Below are 14,974 nucleotides of genomic sequence, written 5' to 3' on the forward strand. Positions count from 1 at the left end.
ACTTTCTTATGAACTGCTCGATTTTTAAAAGGTGTTTTTAATCGGTTCGACCTTCATCTGACCAGTAGTCAACAGATGGATTCGATCTGACGTTGACGTATCTAAATTAAAAAACTCCATAGCGCAGTCATCAGCGAATTCATTCGGGCGCAGTCAGGTTTAATGAACCTGCGCACAGACTCCCTTTGAAACTGTCTGGTGATAGCCTATTGTAAGTAACCCTAATCAAAAGCCAGTACAGTTCTCCCCACTGCCTGTAGGCTACTTTGCACAGAATCGTTTCACTCAAAACAATCCCCAAGATGATTTTGCTACTACCCAATAGTGTGCTTTAAGAATAGCGTTTCATCTTTTAGTAATTGGTTTTATGACCATCTCTATGACATTTTGTAGTGTCATTAAAATGATGAAGCCTATAGCCCACTGAGGGGGTGCCGAATAGATGACCTGTCTATAATTCATCTAACGCACAAAATTCACAAGTAATCTAAACCAATCAGAGAATAGCGCGCGAACTTGAAGTAAGAAGTGTGGTAGTCTACTAGAAATGTAAATGACCATTTCATTATATAGGAAACAACTAATAACGTTTTATATTTTACATCCTGCATACACAAATTGTGTAAGAAACCTACGCGTTATACCAGTAGCAGAAGCGGTGTTTTTAAAGGGAAAACGTGACAATATACATTTTCTCATGCAACCTACTTCTGTGTTAAATTAGTTCCAAACTAAACAAGAGAACACCTGCTACAAGGAGCCATGCATGCTGCGATTAAAGTGGCCGCGAGATGGCGGTATGGTATAGCACGTGCGAGATTTAGAGCCCGGCAGTGTTTTTATTCGTTATATTACTGGCCATTATTTTTGTCGCCACTTGCAAGCATCTTGGATGATGTAGACGCAATCAACTACCTTATCCAAGTGAAACTTGGGCACACACACAGGCTACCGCAGGCCACTGCTCTCTCAGTAAAGATTCATGACTGCAGGTAACTGAAATTAACTTGCATTATCAGGAACTTCTAAGGATGTTAATCAGGTATTGAAAAAAACAAGTTAGTAGGCCACAAAGGTCTAAAAGAAGGGGGCTGTGGTAGGTTAAGAATAAGCCATTTTATGCACGTGGCCTTACATTTTCCAGTGATGTGAACAAAAAGTATCAAACTCCTACACAGACACAGAAATAGACCATTTATTCTGATTTCATATTCTTATTTGTCGATGTATCAGTGATGTTTTAGGAATGAGTACGATTTTCAATAAAACCCCTGACAATGGTAAGGGGGGAATACTTTTGGAATCATGTTACTTTAAATATTTATTGCATTGAGTAAGGACACACAGTTGTGCTTGCTCCTGCATGAATTCAACACCAACTTCAGTGGGTGCTTTAAAGTACTGGCTTTAGTAAGGTGCTTCACTGACAGCACGTCAACACTGACTCAAAGAAGGACAATGTACAAGCCAACCAGCGAGTCAGGAAAAAAACTAAAGACTTCCCACAAAACATTCAAAATGTCCCTTCCTTTTTAATATATGTGATCTTAAACAATTGACCGTAAACAGCGGATTAGGAAAGTATAAAATTATCTGACAAAAGCCGGAAAATCATCAAATAAATAGAGAACATGCAAGCAGCAATTCAAACAAAACCGTTAATGACTCAGTGGCATTACAGTAACAAACAGGCTTGTGTGAGACGGTGCTTTTGAAGAAATACAAAAGATTTACTGTAAGAAATGGAGCCATTTTAAAGGCTGTAGGTAGTCCAGACACGTGGGTGTGAGCAGCTCTCCCGGCTGTGCCTGGGAGAGGAGAATGATATGAGCAGGGTGAGTGTGTTTCTGTAGCAGTGTCTCCCGGCTGTGCCCGGGAGAGGAGAATGATCTGAGCAGGGTGAGTGTGTTTCTGTAGCAGTGTCTCCCGGCTGTGCCCGGGCGAGGAGAATGATATGAGCAGGGTGAGTGTGTTTCTGTAGCAGTGTCTCCCGGCTGTGCCCGGGAGAGGAGAATGATCTGAGCAGGGTGAGTGTGTTTCTGTAGCAGCGTCAGTCCAGGTCAGCCGGTCTCAGTCCAGGTCAGCCGGTCTCAGTCCATGTCTTGTATTCTCTGACAGATTTCATTTGTGAATTCGGAACACTTTGAATTTCCTCCAAGGTCCTTGGTCAGCACCTGAAGACCAGACGAACAGAGGAAGAAAATGGAACAATAAACCTTGCATGGTGTCTCACTTGTCATTCAGAATATTCTGCCAGCATGCTAGCGTATTTACAAATAAAAATCGCTTCTTGAGAAACCAATTGCATCTTCACATTCATCTTCTCACACCCACTCTACCTTTCCTTCCCCAACTTTGCCACTGTTAACCTAATCCCAAGCACCAAGTATGTCATAATACTAATAGTAACTTGTTACTTAGCTGACACTTTTATCCAAAGCGACTTACAGTTGATTAGACTAAGCAGGGGATGATCCCCCCCGGAGCAATGCGTTGTAATGAATATACCGAACCACCGACCTTCCGGGTCCCAGTCATGCACCTTAGACACTAGGCTACAGGCTACCCCACCCTTTACCCATCCTTGTTAACACCACAAACAACTCCTGTGATTCCTGCAAGCTCACACTGGCGAATGATCACAGGAACTAAAAGGGTTAGGGTTAGGACGGTGGAGAGGTTTGTAAGTTCAGCCCGAGCGCAGGGTTTCGGGTTCGGGTTCGGGTTAGGAGGGCGGAGAGGTTTGGGAAACGCACCTTCTTGTCTCTGATGGTGCTGAAGCAGGCCGTCTCGATCCTCCGGCCGTGGTCGTGCAGGCCCATGTGCCGGAGCATCATGACGGCGCTGAGGAGCAGGGCGGTGGGGTTGGCCAGGTCCAGCCCGGCGATGTCCGGGGCTGTCCCGTGCACCTGGGGGGGTACGGACAAATGGTTTCAGTATTTAGTTTTATTTACTTACCATGTACCGTTAGCTAATGAGCAAATTTTCATCTGTAGACCCTGACCTGCATGTCTTTGGACTATGGGAGGAAACCAACACAGACACGGTTTAGACTACCCCACCCCTGTTTTAAGATTAAGGTGTACTTTATTGAACCCTGAGGGGTAATGTGTCCTCGGCATTTGACCCATCCTGGTTACAGAGGGCAGCCACAGTGCAGTGCCCAGGGACCAACTCCAGCTCTAAGGCCAGTGCCTAGGTCAAGGGCAACAGCAGGGGCACGCCTAACCTGACATGCATTCGGGAAACTACCCAGAGTAAACGCACGCGAACGTGGGGTGACCATGGGAACGTGAAGACAAACACGGTGCCTTTTTGTTTTTGGGAACCCTTCACGGTGATCGAGGCCCCAGAACGGCGAGGTCGTGGAGAAGAGGGTGTGACGTACCGATTCGAATATCGCGACGCCGTTGGTGCCGATGTTGCCGCTCGGAGTGACTCCCAGACCGCCGATCAGACCAGCACACAGATCGCTGAAACACACACACGTGCACACGTTCATCATCTGAGTCTCTGCAGCAGTCCCAGTCAGGGAATAAAACACAAGCTCAGTTTATTTTATATGGACCACATGCAGTGGGGTCCAAAAGTCTGATTTGGTACGTCCACCTTTTGCTTTAATGGCAACGTGCACTCAAGCTGGCATGAACTCCACACATTTGTGCAAAACCCAGCCTTGTTTGACAATGTTCCAAAGGGCATCTTGTGATGTTATTAAATGCTTGGCTTTTGTCAGTCTTCAAGTGTCCCCATAAACGTTCAGTGGGGTTGAGGTCAGGTGACTCAATTGTGCAGCACTCCTTGCTCTTCTTTGGTCTTTGAGTAGTTCTTGCAAAGCTCTGAAGTACTTCCATTTGTTTTAGTTTTTTCAAAATCCTAAAACTTTGTTTATTACCAGAGATTACATGGTACACACATACATTCACTATAATGGCAGTCTCCACACCTATACACACACGTGAACACTTCACGCAAGTAACTGAGAACACATGCAATTCAGTTAGGTTTCTCCATTTTCCCTCCTTACAACTGGAAATAAACACGTGAAACCTGAAAAGATTACAGACCTCAAAATGTCGCCGTAAAGATTGGGCATCACGAGTACGTCGAATTGTGTGGGGTCTTGAACCATCTGAAAGGTAAGGGGGGCGCATTAATCTGGGGTGTGTGTTAACAAGCCCAGGTCCTCTTCTCGGTTCTATAAACTGAAGAAAAATGTATTAGCAAGAAGAGGCACCAGGCAATGTGTCCAGTGGTCTGGCAATAACACTGACAAGTGTAAGAGCCGCCTGTAGCATGTCGGCAGGACAGTGTAAAATCAGTCGTCACAGCTGTGTATTAAAAGCATTTATACAGGGGAAAATAAAAAGTTTAAAAGCAACATGTGCAGGGTGTGTCAATATACCTCAATATACCTGTAAGCCTAGGCCCAGCACAGTTTAAAAACTGATTGACAGTGGATTTCCTGAGCCTAGGCCCAGCGCAGTTTAAGAACAGATTCACAGTGAGTTTCCTGTCCTGCAAGCTTCACTAGAGACACAAAAATATGAAGTAAAGACAAAAGGAAAGAAAGAACGAGTGTGAAAGTGAGTGGAGGAGGAGTGGGTGGCACTCTGCAGGAGAATGCCACTGACGGTGGGAAGGCATTTCATGTGAGCAGAGAAGGATTTATAAGAAGAGAGAGAACAACAAAAAAAGAGTTTCAACTCAGGGGAGCTAGTACAGAGTACGACAGTGGGAACATGTCTGATTTGTAATCAGGTGCCGTTGTACAAGTGCCTGAAAGATGAGAGCAATGTAATTATTCTAGGAGATAAGGGGATTTTTTTCCAGATTTTGGTGTCGTGATAGAGGAAAGATCTTCAGCCATAGTTATTTTTTAAATGTGTACAGGCGACCAGACTCAATGACTGCATATCTCAGCAGGTGGACTCTTGAGATTGGAAAAAGCTGGCAGCCTACAGCGCTTATGGACCTATGTGTCTGAAACAAAGTTAAACTCAATTACTGCGGGGAGGAGACCAATGCTTGCACTCTCCTGAACTAATGGAGGGCACACAGCAGTGGGGGAACATGCCAGATCAGGCAAATAATTCACAAAGACGGAGGATACATCGAATTAAGAAATGGCTTTAAAATGTAAAAAACAATAATGTTTTGCAGTACGAATATAGATGGGAATGAGAAAGAATAAATGAAAGGGGCAAAATGAGGTGGACGTAAGCTGTGGATGTGGAGATGTTTCCCCCAGGGCAGGAGTGGGTACCCACGTTCAGACACACGGTGTCCAGGTACATTTCGGTGAACTTGATGTCCTTGTAGCCCTCCGCCACCTCTCTGCACTTCCTCAGGAACAGGCCGTCAGACATGCGCCTGAAACACAGGAGGAGAAGGACATAGGACGGGGTCGGTCAGAGACGGGCGGACCACGTTCACTTACTCAGGGAACAGTGAAATGTCAAAGTGCAAGTCACTTATTAACAAATACGTTAATATTACCTGAACACAACATTCCACAGACGATATTACAACATTTTCCCATGAGTTTCTCGACGCGGGTCCTGTCCTTTACACACACACACACACACACACACACTATGTGCACTATACCTTTCTGTACCTATTCTTAATTTACCATTTTCATTTAAACTGGCTAGTGTTCACACATTAGCTGCTCTGTACCTTTTTCTGTACCTATTCTTGATCGCACTATTCATCATTTGAAGTGGCTACAGCGTTCACACATTAGCTGCTCTGCACCCATTCCTGATTGCACAGTCGTCATCTGAAGTGGCTGAAGTGTGTCTATTCCTGCCCTGCAGCCCGAGAATCGGCCTTACATAATGTTGGCTTTGTGGACGGCCGTGACGCCGGCTCTTTGGTTGTTCCTGGCGTACTGAAAGGCGTACTCAGCGATGCGCCTGCTGGCCTCCTCCGTGATGAGCTTAATGCTCTGCACAACCCCGTCCACGATCTGCAGCACACAGAGAGCAACAAAGAGACAGACAGACACGCACAGAGACATAGGGGGAGACATTAGCCCAGGCGGTAAGAGCAGTCATCTGACAGTCGAGGCGTTGCTGGTTCGACCCCACCCTGGGTGTGTTGAAGTGTCCCTGAGCAAGACAACTAACCCCTAACTTCTCCTGACGAGCTGGTTGGTGCCTTGCATGGCAGCCGATCGCTGTTGGTAGTTGGTGGTTTAAGCCCTGGTGTAGCCATGATAAGATCCGCACAGCTGTTTGGGCCATGAGCAAGGACCTTAACCCTGCATTGCTCCAGGAGGGATTGTCCCCTGCTTAGTCTAATCAACTGTCGAGTCGCTTTGGATAAAAGCATTAGCTAAATAACAAAACATTATTATTATTATTATTATTATTATTATTATTATTATTATTACACCCTTTATCTCAATCCATTGTAGCACTTTATTATTGTAAAACGAATGAGCAGGATACAGAATACATATACTGCCACAGATACACAGCTGGGCTTCAGTAATGCAGGAAGTGATGTCATGAAGGTAAGCAAGCCAACAGCATATTGCAATGTTATAAAGGTAAACAAAAACAAAAAAAAGACATGGCAGTGTTACATATAATATTTGCCAATAAGCGGCAAGGGACAGCTGGTGAAGGTGGAAAACATTCCGGTAAAAAGGGTTGGTGGGGGAGGGAATCGGGTATGACGCAATTATTACATAACTTTTTGTTTCCACCGAAGGCAAAACGAAAGCAAGCGGCATGCCTGACACCGATTCTTGCCCTCACTGTGTGAAAGACTGGAGAGACTCAACAGCACATGTTGCAGGCAGAGACACAGACAGCTCTGGGTCCTGCAGGGAGGCCCACATGACCTTTGACCCGTGCTCTCCAGGATGGGGGCGGGGGGGCTTTGTTAATGTCATGGTAAATTTAGAAGGGACTCCCAGGACGGCTTCAGGGAGCATATGGTTTCAAAACAAGAAACACCTGTGGGGCTTTGCTATAAGGACCCTGTGAAATTATTTATTTATTCATGAAGTCGGGCATAGACGCAAGGGCTACAATGCAAGTCAGTGAGGAGTATATTATTCTTACTGAAGTTTACAAAAGGGGTCAAAGCTTCCTCTATCAAGTAAACTTTTGACCTTGGATGGGGGGTGGGGTTGGGACTCGGGATGTGACAAATCGTCAGTTTTTGTAAATGTTTAAAACTCAGTTTCGGTTGACCGTTTAAAGGTCTGCACCCTTAGGTCAGGGCTGGGGGTGAAAATGTGTTTGATTGAAGTGAGATGGGGAGGAATGGCATGGCACAGAGCTGCTGCCAAGAAAATCAAGACACCGGACATACAGAGCTCATTACAGTATGCTGCAGTATCCATACACTCTCAGAAGTAAAGTGACATTCTTGTTCTTCAATGATCAAATTTCCCAAATGTACACTGAAAGTACAGTAAAGTTCTCATTTGGGGAAACAATTGGTACATTTACCAAACAAAAAAAGGTACAAATTAAATATATATTGCTGCAATATTTATGCACCAATAGGGTACCGTCCCAGCGACAAGCATCTGTACCTTTATTGGCCATTATTTCTGAGAGTGTTCCGACAGTATCGCTCACGCCGATTGGTTGAAGCCCATACCACATGCTCGATTCCACTGTACTCCCCCTCCGTGTTCTCGCGGATGGTCACCAGGTCCACGCCAGTGTAGGGGGTCTGATAGCCCTCGATGGACATGCAGGGGCGCACGTTGGCGTAGAGGTCAAAGGTCTTTCTCAGCAGCAGGTTCATGGAGGGGTGGCCAGCTGCAATGGGGGTCTTCAGGGGCCCTGCACCCCAAAACAAAGCATGCCGTGCTTACATTACATTACATGTCATTTGGCTGACGCTTTTATCCAAAGCGACTTACAGTTGATTTAGACTAAGCAGGAGACAATCCACCCCTGGAGCAACTCAGGGTTAAGGGCCTTGCTCAAGGGCCCAACAGCTGTGCGGATCTTATTGTGGCTACACCGGGGATCGAACCACCGACTGTGTGGGTTCCAGTCATGCACCTTAAAAACCACTTAACACTTTACAGGCCACCCTTAAATGCTCATTGATTTATGCAACACAATCCATTACAGTGTTACAGTACACATGCGAATGTGTTTACAATCTGTTGGCAGGGCAGAGATATCGCTGGAAGCCGCAGATAAAATGTCTGACCTTTCAAGCCGATCTTGCTTCGGTCCATGGACTCTTTGGCCTCAGGGGGGATCATCCACCTGCCTCCAGGCCCTTTGATGGCAGTGACATTCTTCTCCTCCCACTGAATAGGTGCCTGGCGGGGGCGGGGGTGGGGGGGCACAATGTTATGGCAACATGACAACACCATTCAGAGTGTTCCCCAAAAATGTAAGTAGGAGGCCAAAGAGAAAAAGTAGCTGGCCAGAGGGGTTCAGATGGTGTAGCTGAAATATCATGCATGCCTCCTTTTGTGGCTTAAAGAGTGGCTCCATAAAGACCATAAATGGTGGTTGCAGTGCTGGCGCTAGCAGGGCAACATTCGACCTATTTCACATCCAACCAAAAAATTACAAAAGTAGGCTAATGAACAAAAATAACCTCCGGAAGATGACAAGGGAATTTTCTTCTACGCAACTAGGAACAGAGTGGACAGCACAATTTTTAAAATGGTATCTGATCTTCAGCAACATTTCTGGAGAATAAACTGGAGGATGACACCACTGTTTTGAGTGAAAATTAGTTGATGATTATGTATTAATCACAATAATTAATCCCACCAATCTTCAACATTTTATTAGTCTTAAAATAATAATAATCTTATTATTATTATTTTCAATATAAATGCATGTTTACAGATCATTGGTTTAAATAGGCAACAGTACCTGCCTTAAAACAAAAATGTGCTCTTCAAAGTCCCACAGTAAAGGATTCATTAATGTACTACACCCCTGTGTCTGTGTATCTTTTAATGAGTGTGTTGGCCATCATAATTATCTATAAATTAAGGCTCTAGATGACATGAAATGGCGGTCAGAAGTCTATCATAAATGCAAAACGCCTCAGCTTCCAGTGGGGGTTACATCCCCTCCGAACCTCCCCCATTTGTGTCCCTATATTACATTACAGGCCTAATGTCGCCCCTTGGAGTCTTTCCAGTCCATGCCAAGAGACACCAATGCTCTACTAAGCTCCTCTCACAACTGATGCTGTTACAATTTGAACTGACTTGTTTATTAGGGCATGGGATTCCTCCTCTCTCTGCACTGCATAGAGGCTCTCTCTGAGGCTAGCATTGGGGCTCTCTGTGGGCCTGTCTGTGAGGCTGGCATTGGCTCTCTGTGGGCCTGTCTGTGAGGCTGGCATTGGGTCTCTGTGGGCCTGTCTGTGAGGCCGGCATTGGGTCTCTGTGGGCCTGTCTGTGAGGCTGGCATTGGCTCTCTGTGGGCCTGTCTGTAAGGCTGGCATTGGGTCTCTGTGGGCCTGTCTGTAAGGCTGGCATTAGGTCTCTGTGGGCCTGTCTGTGAGGCTGGCATTGGGGCTCTATGTGAGGCTGGCATTGGGTCTCTGTGGGCCTGTCTGTGAGGCCGGCATTGGCTCTCTGTGGGCCTGTCTGTGAGGCTGGCATTGGGTCTCTGTGGGCCTGTCTGTAAGGCTGGCATTGGGTCTCTGTGGGCCTGTCTGTGAGGCTGGCATTGGGGCTCTATGTGAGGCTGGCATTGGGTCTCTGTGGGCCTGTCTGTGAGGCTGACTGGGGCCTGACTGGCTCTGGTGTGGAGGCTGACTGATCCCCCTCTACAAGTTTAATAGTTAGTGAATAGTGAGCCATTTCAGACACACCCTATGTTAGCATGAGGGCTTACATACAGCAGCAGCAGAAAAGCCTAAATAATCCACAGCGAGCTCAAATAAATTCACATGTACAGCACCACCACACTTGTTTCAACTTGTTTTCAGGAGAAAAGATCTTCGGCGACGACATTCCGAGAACGAGCCAAACAGTGCAGTGCATGAAATGTCACAAAAGGACCACGGTTTGGGTTTGGGTGTCTCACCTTGGCAGCTTCAAAAATCTTTACAACAGCAGCAGAAATTTCCGGGCCAATCCCATCTCCCGGGATCAACGTCACGGTCTGAATCTATAGAGCAGAGCAATGAAAGAGAAACAGAAATGTATCAACATGAAAATGTTCACAGGCAACATGTACCAGTGTCATACAATGTTTCTAAACTAGTTGGTAAGTGGTTTGATGAGGACAGACAGGTGATCCTTTTGTTGATTTCTGCCTGAAGCAGCTAAAGTCTAAAGTCTGATTTGTGTTTAAACGCCTTGTTGCTTCTGGTTAATTCCAGACTGGAGAACTGTCGCAAAGCTCTCCCCACTCTGTAACCACTTTCCGGCCGTGGCATGTTGGTTGGTTCTAATGTGAACCAACCGAAAAACCTTCCCTGTCAGTGCTTCTGAAGAGATGCGTTTAACCGCATCACACCCGGATACATGCTACAAAACGATTTCAGTTGTTGTCCTCATCTTAAATAAATAAGTAGCACACTTGTTCTGAAAGCACAGTAGATCAAACTCGTTGACACACTAATCCGGACAACATTCCTGATGTGCGCATTCCTGAGGTGCGCCTGCTTGCCTGCTGTCAGGAACAGGGAGGTAGTGTCTAAAACAGTAATTACACTCATCGTTTGAGCCTGGCTCTGGCTTCTACACAATTAAAAAAAACAAACAACAAAAAAAAAGGTGTTCTCGCGGTGGGAAAAGTAGGTGTTGACTTTGAAAATGAGCAGTTAAAAGTAAGCAGACCAATTAGTGGGCATCTATATGGCACAGAGGAACCCTGAAAAGACTACTCTGCCATCATGATGGGTGCTGCAAGATGGACTGCAGAAAGATTTTTTCAAGGTTTATAGGGCAGCAGAACAGCTTAAAATGGTTCACTATAAAGTAGGCACACAAACACGTTTATAGCTTTAAAAAAAAGAAAAGTAATCTAGAGTGCAAATACCCTTTAATACTCTGAAGGAGCAGGCTATGCCAACAAAAGGGGCAGGTTCAAATCCCACTGCTGTTGCAGTCCATCCATCCATCCATTCATTATCCTAACCCGCTTATCCTGAACAGGGTCGCAGGGGGACTGGAGCCTATCCCAGCATACTTTGGCAAAAGGCAGGAATATACCCTGGGCAGGTCGCCAGTCCATCGCAGGGCACACACACCAGAAAGCCACCCGTGACTGGAAGGACAGAGCGCGGAGGGGATGTCGGTGACTCACCCCTCTGGTAAAAGGCCGGGAATGCTGAGGGCCCGGAGTCTTCATGGCCCCCATGAGACGCCACAGCTACAGAGGAATCAGCATTAACAAGGAACATAGATATATTTGGACATTTTAGCCATCTAGCACGGGATATTGCCCCCTCCCCCCCCCCATGTCATAGATGACCTTTCTTTTCTTTCTTTTTAATACATGGTTGCATATCCTTTGCATGCCATGACTTGGGGGGGACTATGTATAAAAATGGCTGTAAATCCTACACATTCCTACACAGTATTTACATCTAAATCACCCGATGTAAACACCCTCAAATTAAAGCTGAAAGTCCTATTCATCATTTACTTCTGACTCCAATATCCTGTAGGAAGACAGCAAAAATAACAATAACAAATATTTATAACAATAACAATAACAAATATTTATGGACCTGACTGTACCTTCAAAGCATCACAAGCCACAGCTCAGTCATACACCTGTTAGATGCACACAGTCGACTTTGAGAGGGTCAAAGGGCCGACAGTCACTTGTGAAACTAAAATTCAAGGAAAGTATTTGGTTGCACGCGCTGACCAAACACGTCCAAATCTGCTTAGCTAGCCTTTGCTCAACACACGAGATTCAAGAGATTCATTTAGAATTTTTTTATTTTTTTTATCATAAAACTTTTAGATGAATTTCATTTCATACCGCATGGGCTTTTACAGAATAATTCAGTAGGAATAGGTTTGAACGAAAAGATGACTGATTTCGTCACAACAGAAACTACTTCCTGCATTGAAGAGGAACCAATCGACACCAGTCTTTTTTAAGTATTCAAGGGGCCCGTCTGTCACTTGAGACCACAACTAACTGGCATACTTCGAGTGGCTTGAGTTCTACAAACAGCTCCTATTTGTGATTTTTGTCTTTGGTAAGCAAGCAGTTGAATGCAGAGGAAGCAAATATGCGTCCATATGCACTTTCATTATGGAATTAACCACAAAGTAAAAGTGTTGTTTAACATTACAGGCAACAGGTTGCCAGACTTTATGAAAATAAATAAATAATAAATAATAAATAATAAATAATCACGGCAATCTACATTGTTCTGAATCTAAAATTCAACAGTCGTACGTTAGTGGTGCACTTGCTATAATTAGAATTGCACATACTGGCCAACCCCGGTTCCGTTACAGCAAAGAGACCATTGTGGTGGTTGGCAAGAACCGTGCATTCATCGAGCGCTGCCATTTACCGGACAGCAAGCGTAGGCTACTCAAATACCTTATAGCTTACTCGAAATGTTAGTAATACCACACGTTACTGCCGGGTTTCCTAAAAATCTATTTGCTTTGGAGTTACCTGAAAGTCTATTTTCCTTCTTTAACCTAAATCCTGGGGACCCCTTGTGTATGATGGTTTTCCTTACAATCACAATCGCATTCCCAGAGTTCTATCAAGATGTTCATTTTTGTTAATGAGGTGCTTTTAATTAACGGGATTATTCACCCTCTTAAAACACATTATTTCACAAATAGCTGGTGACCCTTGGTTGACCAGTTCAGACCAGCTCCACGCTCAAGATAGTTCAACCAGCTCAAGTTATGTGTTGAAACATAATTATTTTGCAATTATCAATTCCATAAAAAGAGGAAACTACATTTTGTAACTGATCTAATTGAAGGCTTGGCAATCTAATTCATACGACTTTTAACAGAACTGATTTTGGTTTGAATTTAAACTTGTTAGTTCGCTACATTAGTGCCCATTTAACTTAGCTACTGAAGCTAGTGTAGTGAACGCTCCATCAAATTTAATAGACTAGCTAGCTAGAGCTAATTTAGCTAACACGTGAACATCCGTACACGACAAGCTAGCTAGTCATATTACAAGGCATCAGTTACATTTCTAATCCACCGTAGAGCAGAACAAACTATCTTTTCAGCGAGCTCATCAGCAAGATACAACCATGAGAAGCAAAGTCATAGCACGCGGTTTGCCGTTTTCTGCTTGACAGACCTGGCTTACTCTCACGTTTCCGTAAAGCTAATGGCTAATTTACGAACAAGCGAGCATCATCCTGACTGTCAAATGGGCTGGCTAGACAAACGAGCTAGGAAGATAATTAGCTAGCATCGTAATAACAACCCATAGTCTATAACATTATCCAGAGCAGTTTATCCAAATCAGTTTAATCTGTTTTAATAAAATAGGTTTCCGCTGTAATTTAATTGTACTGGATTTAACTTCCAGAAATGTTCTTAGTACAGATTAAGAAAGATGAACGGCATGGAACAGGAAGGCCTGTCAGCCACTATCTAATGTAGACTAGATAACGTTAAACACCTTCGCAATTAGTGTAACACGCGAAAGGATTATGTAACGTAAATTCACAAGTGTTAACACGTGCAGAAAAATACAATTTGTAACACGTAAATCCGAGACTAAAGCCGCATTATTTCTCTCTTACCGTTGACCTCCACACGGTTCCAGCCATTCTCAGTCTCCCTCTGGTACTGAACGCCCACAAGCAGCGAATTCAAGACATCAGGGTTGCCAGTTGCTATTGGACGACCCACCACTTTCAATGACACGAAAAGGATTTTTAGTTGTAGAAGATGGGTCCCCCAGAAATCAAGACGGAAAGACGTACGTGTTTCTAACAATATACAATGCAGTCTGTAAGAATTTGTACAGTGACATTTTTCTTCATTTTAAGGGACCAAAAGTAATTGGACAAATGATCAACGCCATTATCGACACATGTTGGAAAATAACTTCAAAAGGCTCATATTATGAACATAGTGTGCAACTATGAATTTGGTGTTTTGAGGCAATATTAGGGTGAACATAATGGGGGTCTTTTGAGCCCCTGCTCGCCAAAATGTCTGTGCATGGCCCCACACTTCAAGTCTGCTGACTCCAGTGGCTCAAAGCACTGGAGTAAAAATATTTCACAGCTGCAGCGCTCCTAGTACAGTACCTTGTTTCTCCCAAGAGGGAACTGCTGGCCTCCTAGCGTGATGGATTAGAACAGGGGTGTCAAACCCCAGTCCTGGAGGGCCGCAGTGTCTGCTGGTATTTGTGGTTTCCTTTCAATCAGCAGCCAATTATGGAGTTTGACACCCTTGCATTAAAAGCATGCAATTAGGCCACTGCGGTTTTCCCTGAACACAGCCAGCTTAGATAGCCGCAACCATGCCCCTGAGGGTAACGGGGGATTACCTGCATCAAGCTGCTCCTGAGGGAACACCAAAACCTCCTGGCCCGAAACCGTCAGAGGATCCTGGTGGTGTGTTTCACACCAAGATGCAAAACTTGCCACCTATAGGAGTAGGCCAATCTTAAACCCGATTTATACTTCTGCGTCGAATCTACGCAGAGGCTACGGCGTAGCCAAACAGCTTGTGCATTTTCTTCAAACGGATTGTGAGGCTTTATTTGGGGACCGTGCGTTTTCATACTTTCACGGTGTTTTTATAACACCTTCGACTCCTTTACATTATTATATTATTGGCATTTGGCAGATGCTCTTATCCAGAGCGACGTACAGTTGATTAGACTAAGCAGGAGACAATCCTCCCCTGGAGCAATGTAGGGTTAAGGGCCTTGCTCAAGGGCCCAACGGCTGTGCGGATCTTATTGTGGCTACACCAGGATTAGAACCACCAACCTTGCGTGTCCCAGTCATTTACCTTAACCAGCTACAGGCCGCCCTACCT

The 14,974-nt window shown here is 44.8% G+C and overlaps 1 protein-coding gene across 1 annotated transcript; it reads right to left on the reverse strand.

The window, feature by feature from the left end:
• Positions 1 to 1,512: 1,512 nt before the first annotated feature.
• LOC133131267 (isocitrate dehydrogenase [NAD] subunit alpha, mitochondrial) lies at positions 1,513 to 14,332 on the reverse strand. The gene is made up of 12 exons (XM_061246550.1): positions 14,236 to 14,332; positions 13,723 to 13,833; positions 11,274 to 11,339; positions 10,047 to 10,130; positions 8,194 to 8,308; positions 7,627 to 7,814; positions 5,841 to 5,974; positions 5,271 to 5,373; positions 4,068 to 4,132; positions 3,389 to 3,473; positions 2,757 to 2,909; positions 1,513 to 2,174 (listed from the first exon to the last, which is right to left on the reverse strand). Exons 2-12 carry the CDS (start codon positions 13,747 to 13,749, stop codon positions 2,091 to 2,093), a joined length of 1,104 nt encoding a protein of 367 aa, XP_061102534.1. The 5' UTR covers positions 13,750 to 13,833; positions 14,236 to 14,332; the 3' UTR covers positions 1,513 to 2,090.
• Between the last annotated feature and the right edge of the window lie 642 nt (positions 14,333 to 14,974).

The sequence above is a fragment of the Conger conger genome, chromosome 6, assembly GCF_963514075.1.
Source record: "Conger conger chromosome 6, fConCon1.1, whole genome shotgun sequence".
NCBI classification, from domain to species: domain Eukaryota; kingdom Metazoa; phylum Chordata; class Actinopteri; order Anguilliformes; family Congridae; genus Conger; species Conger conger.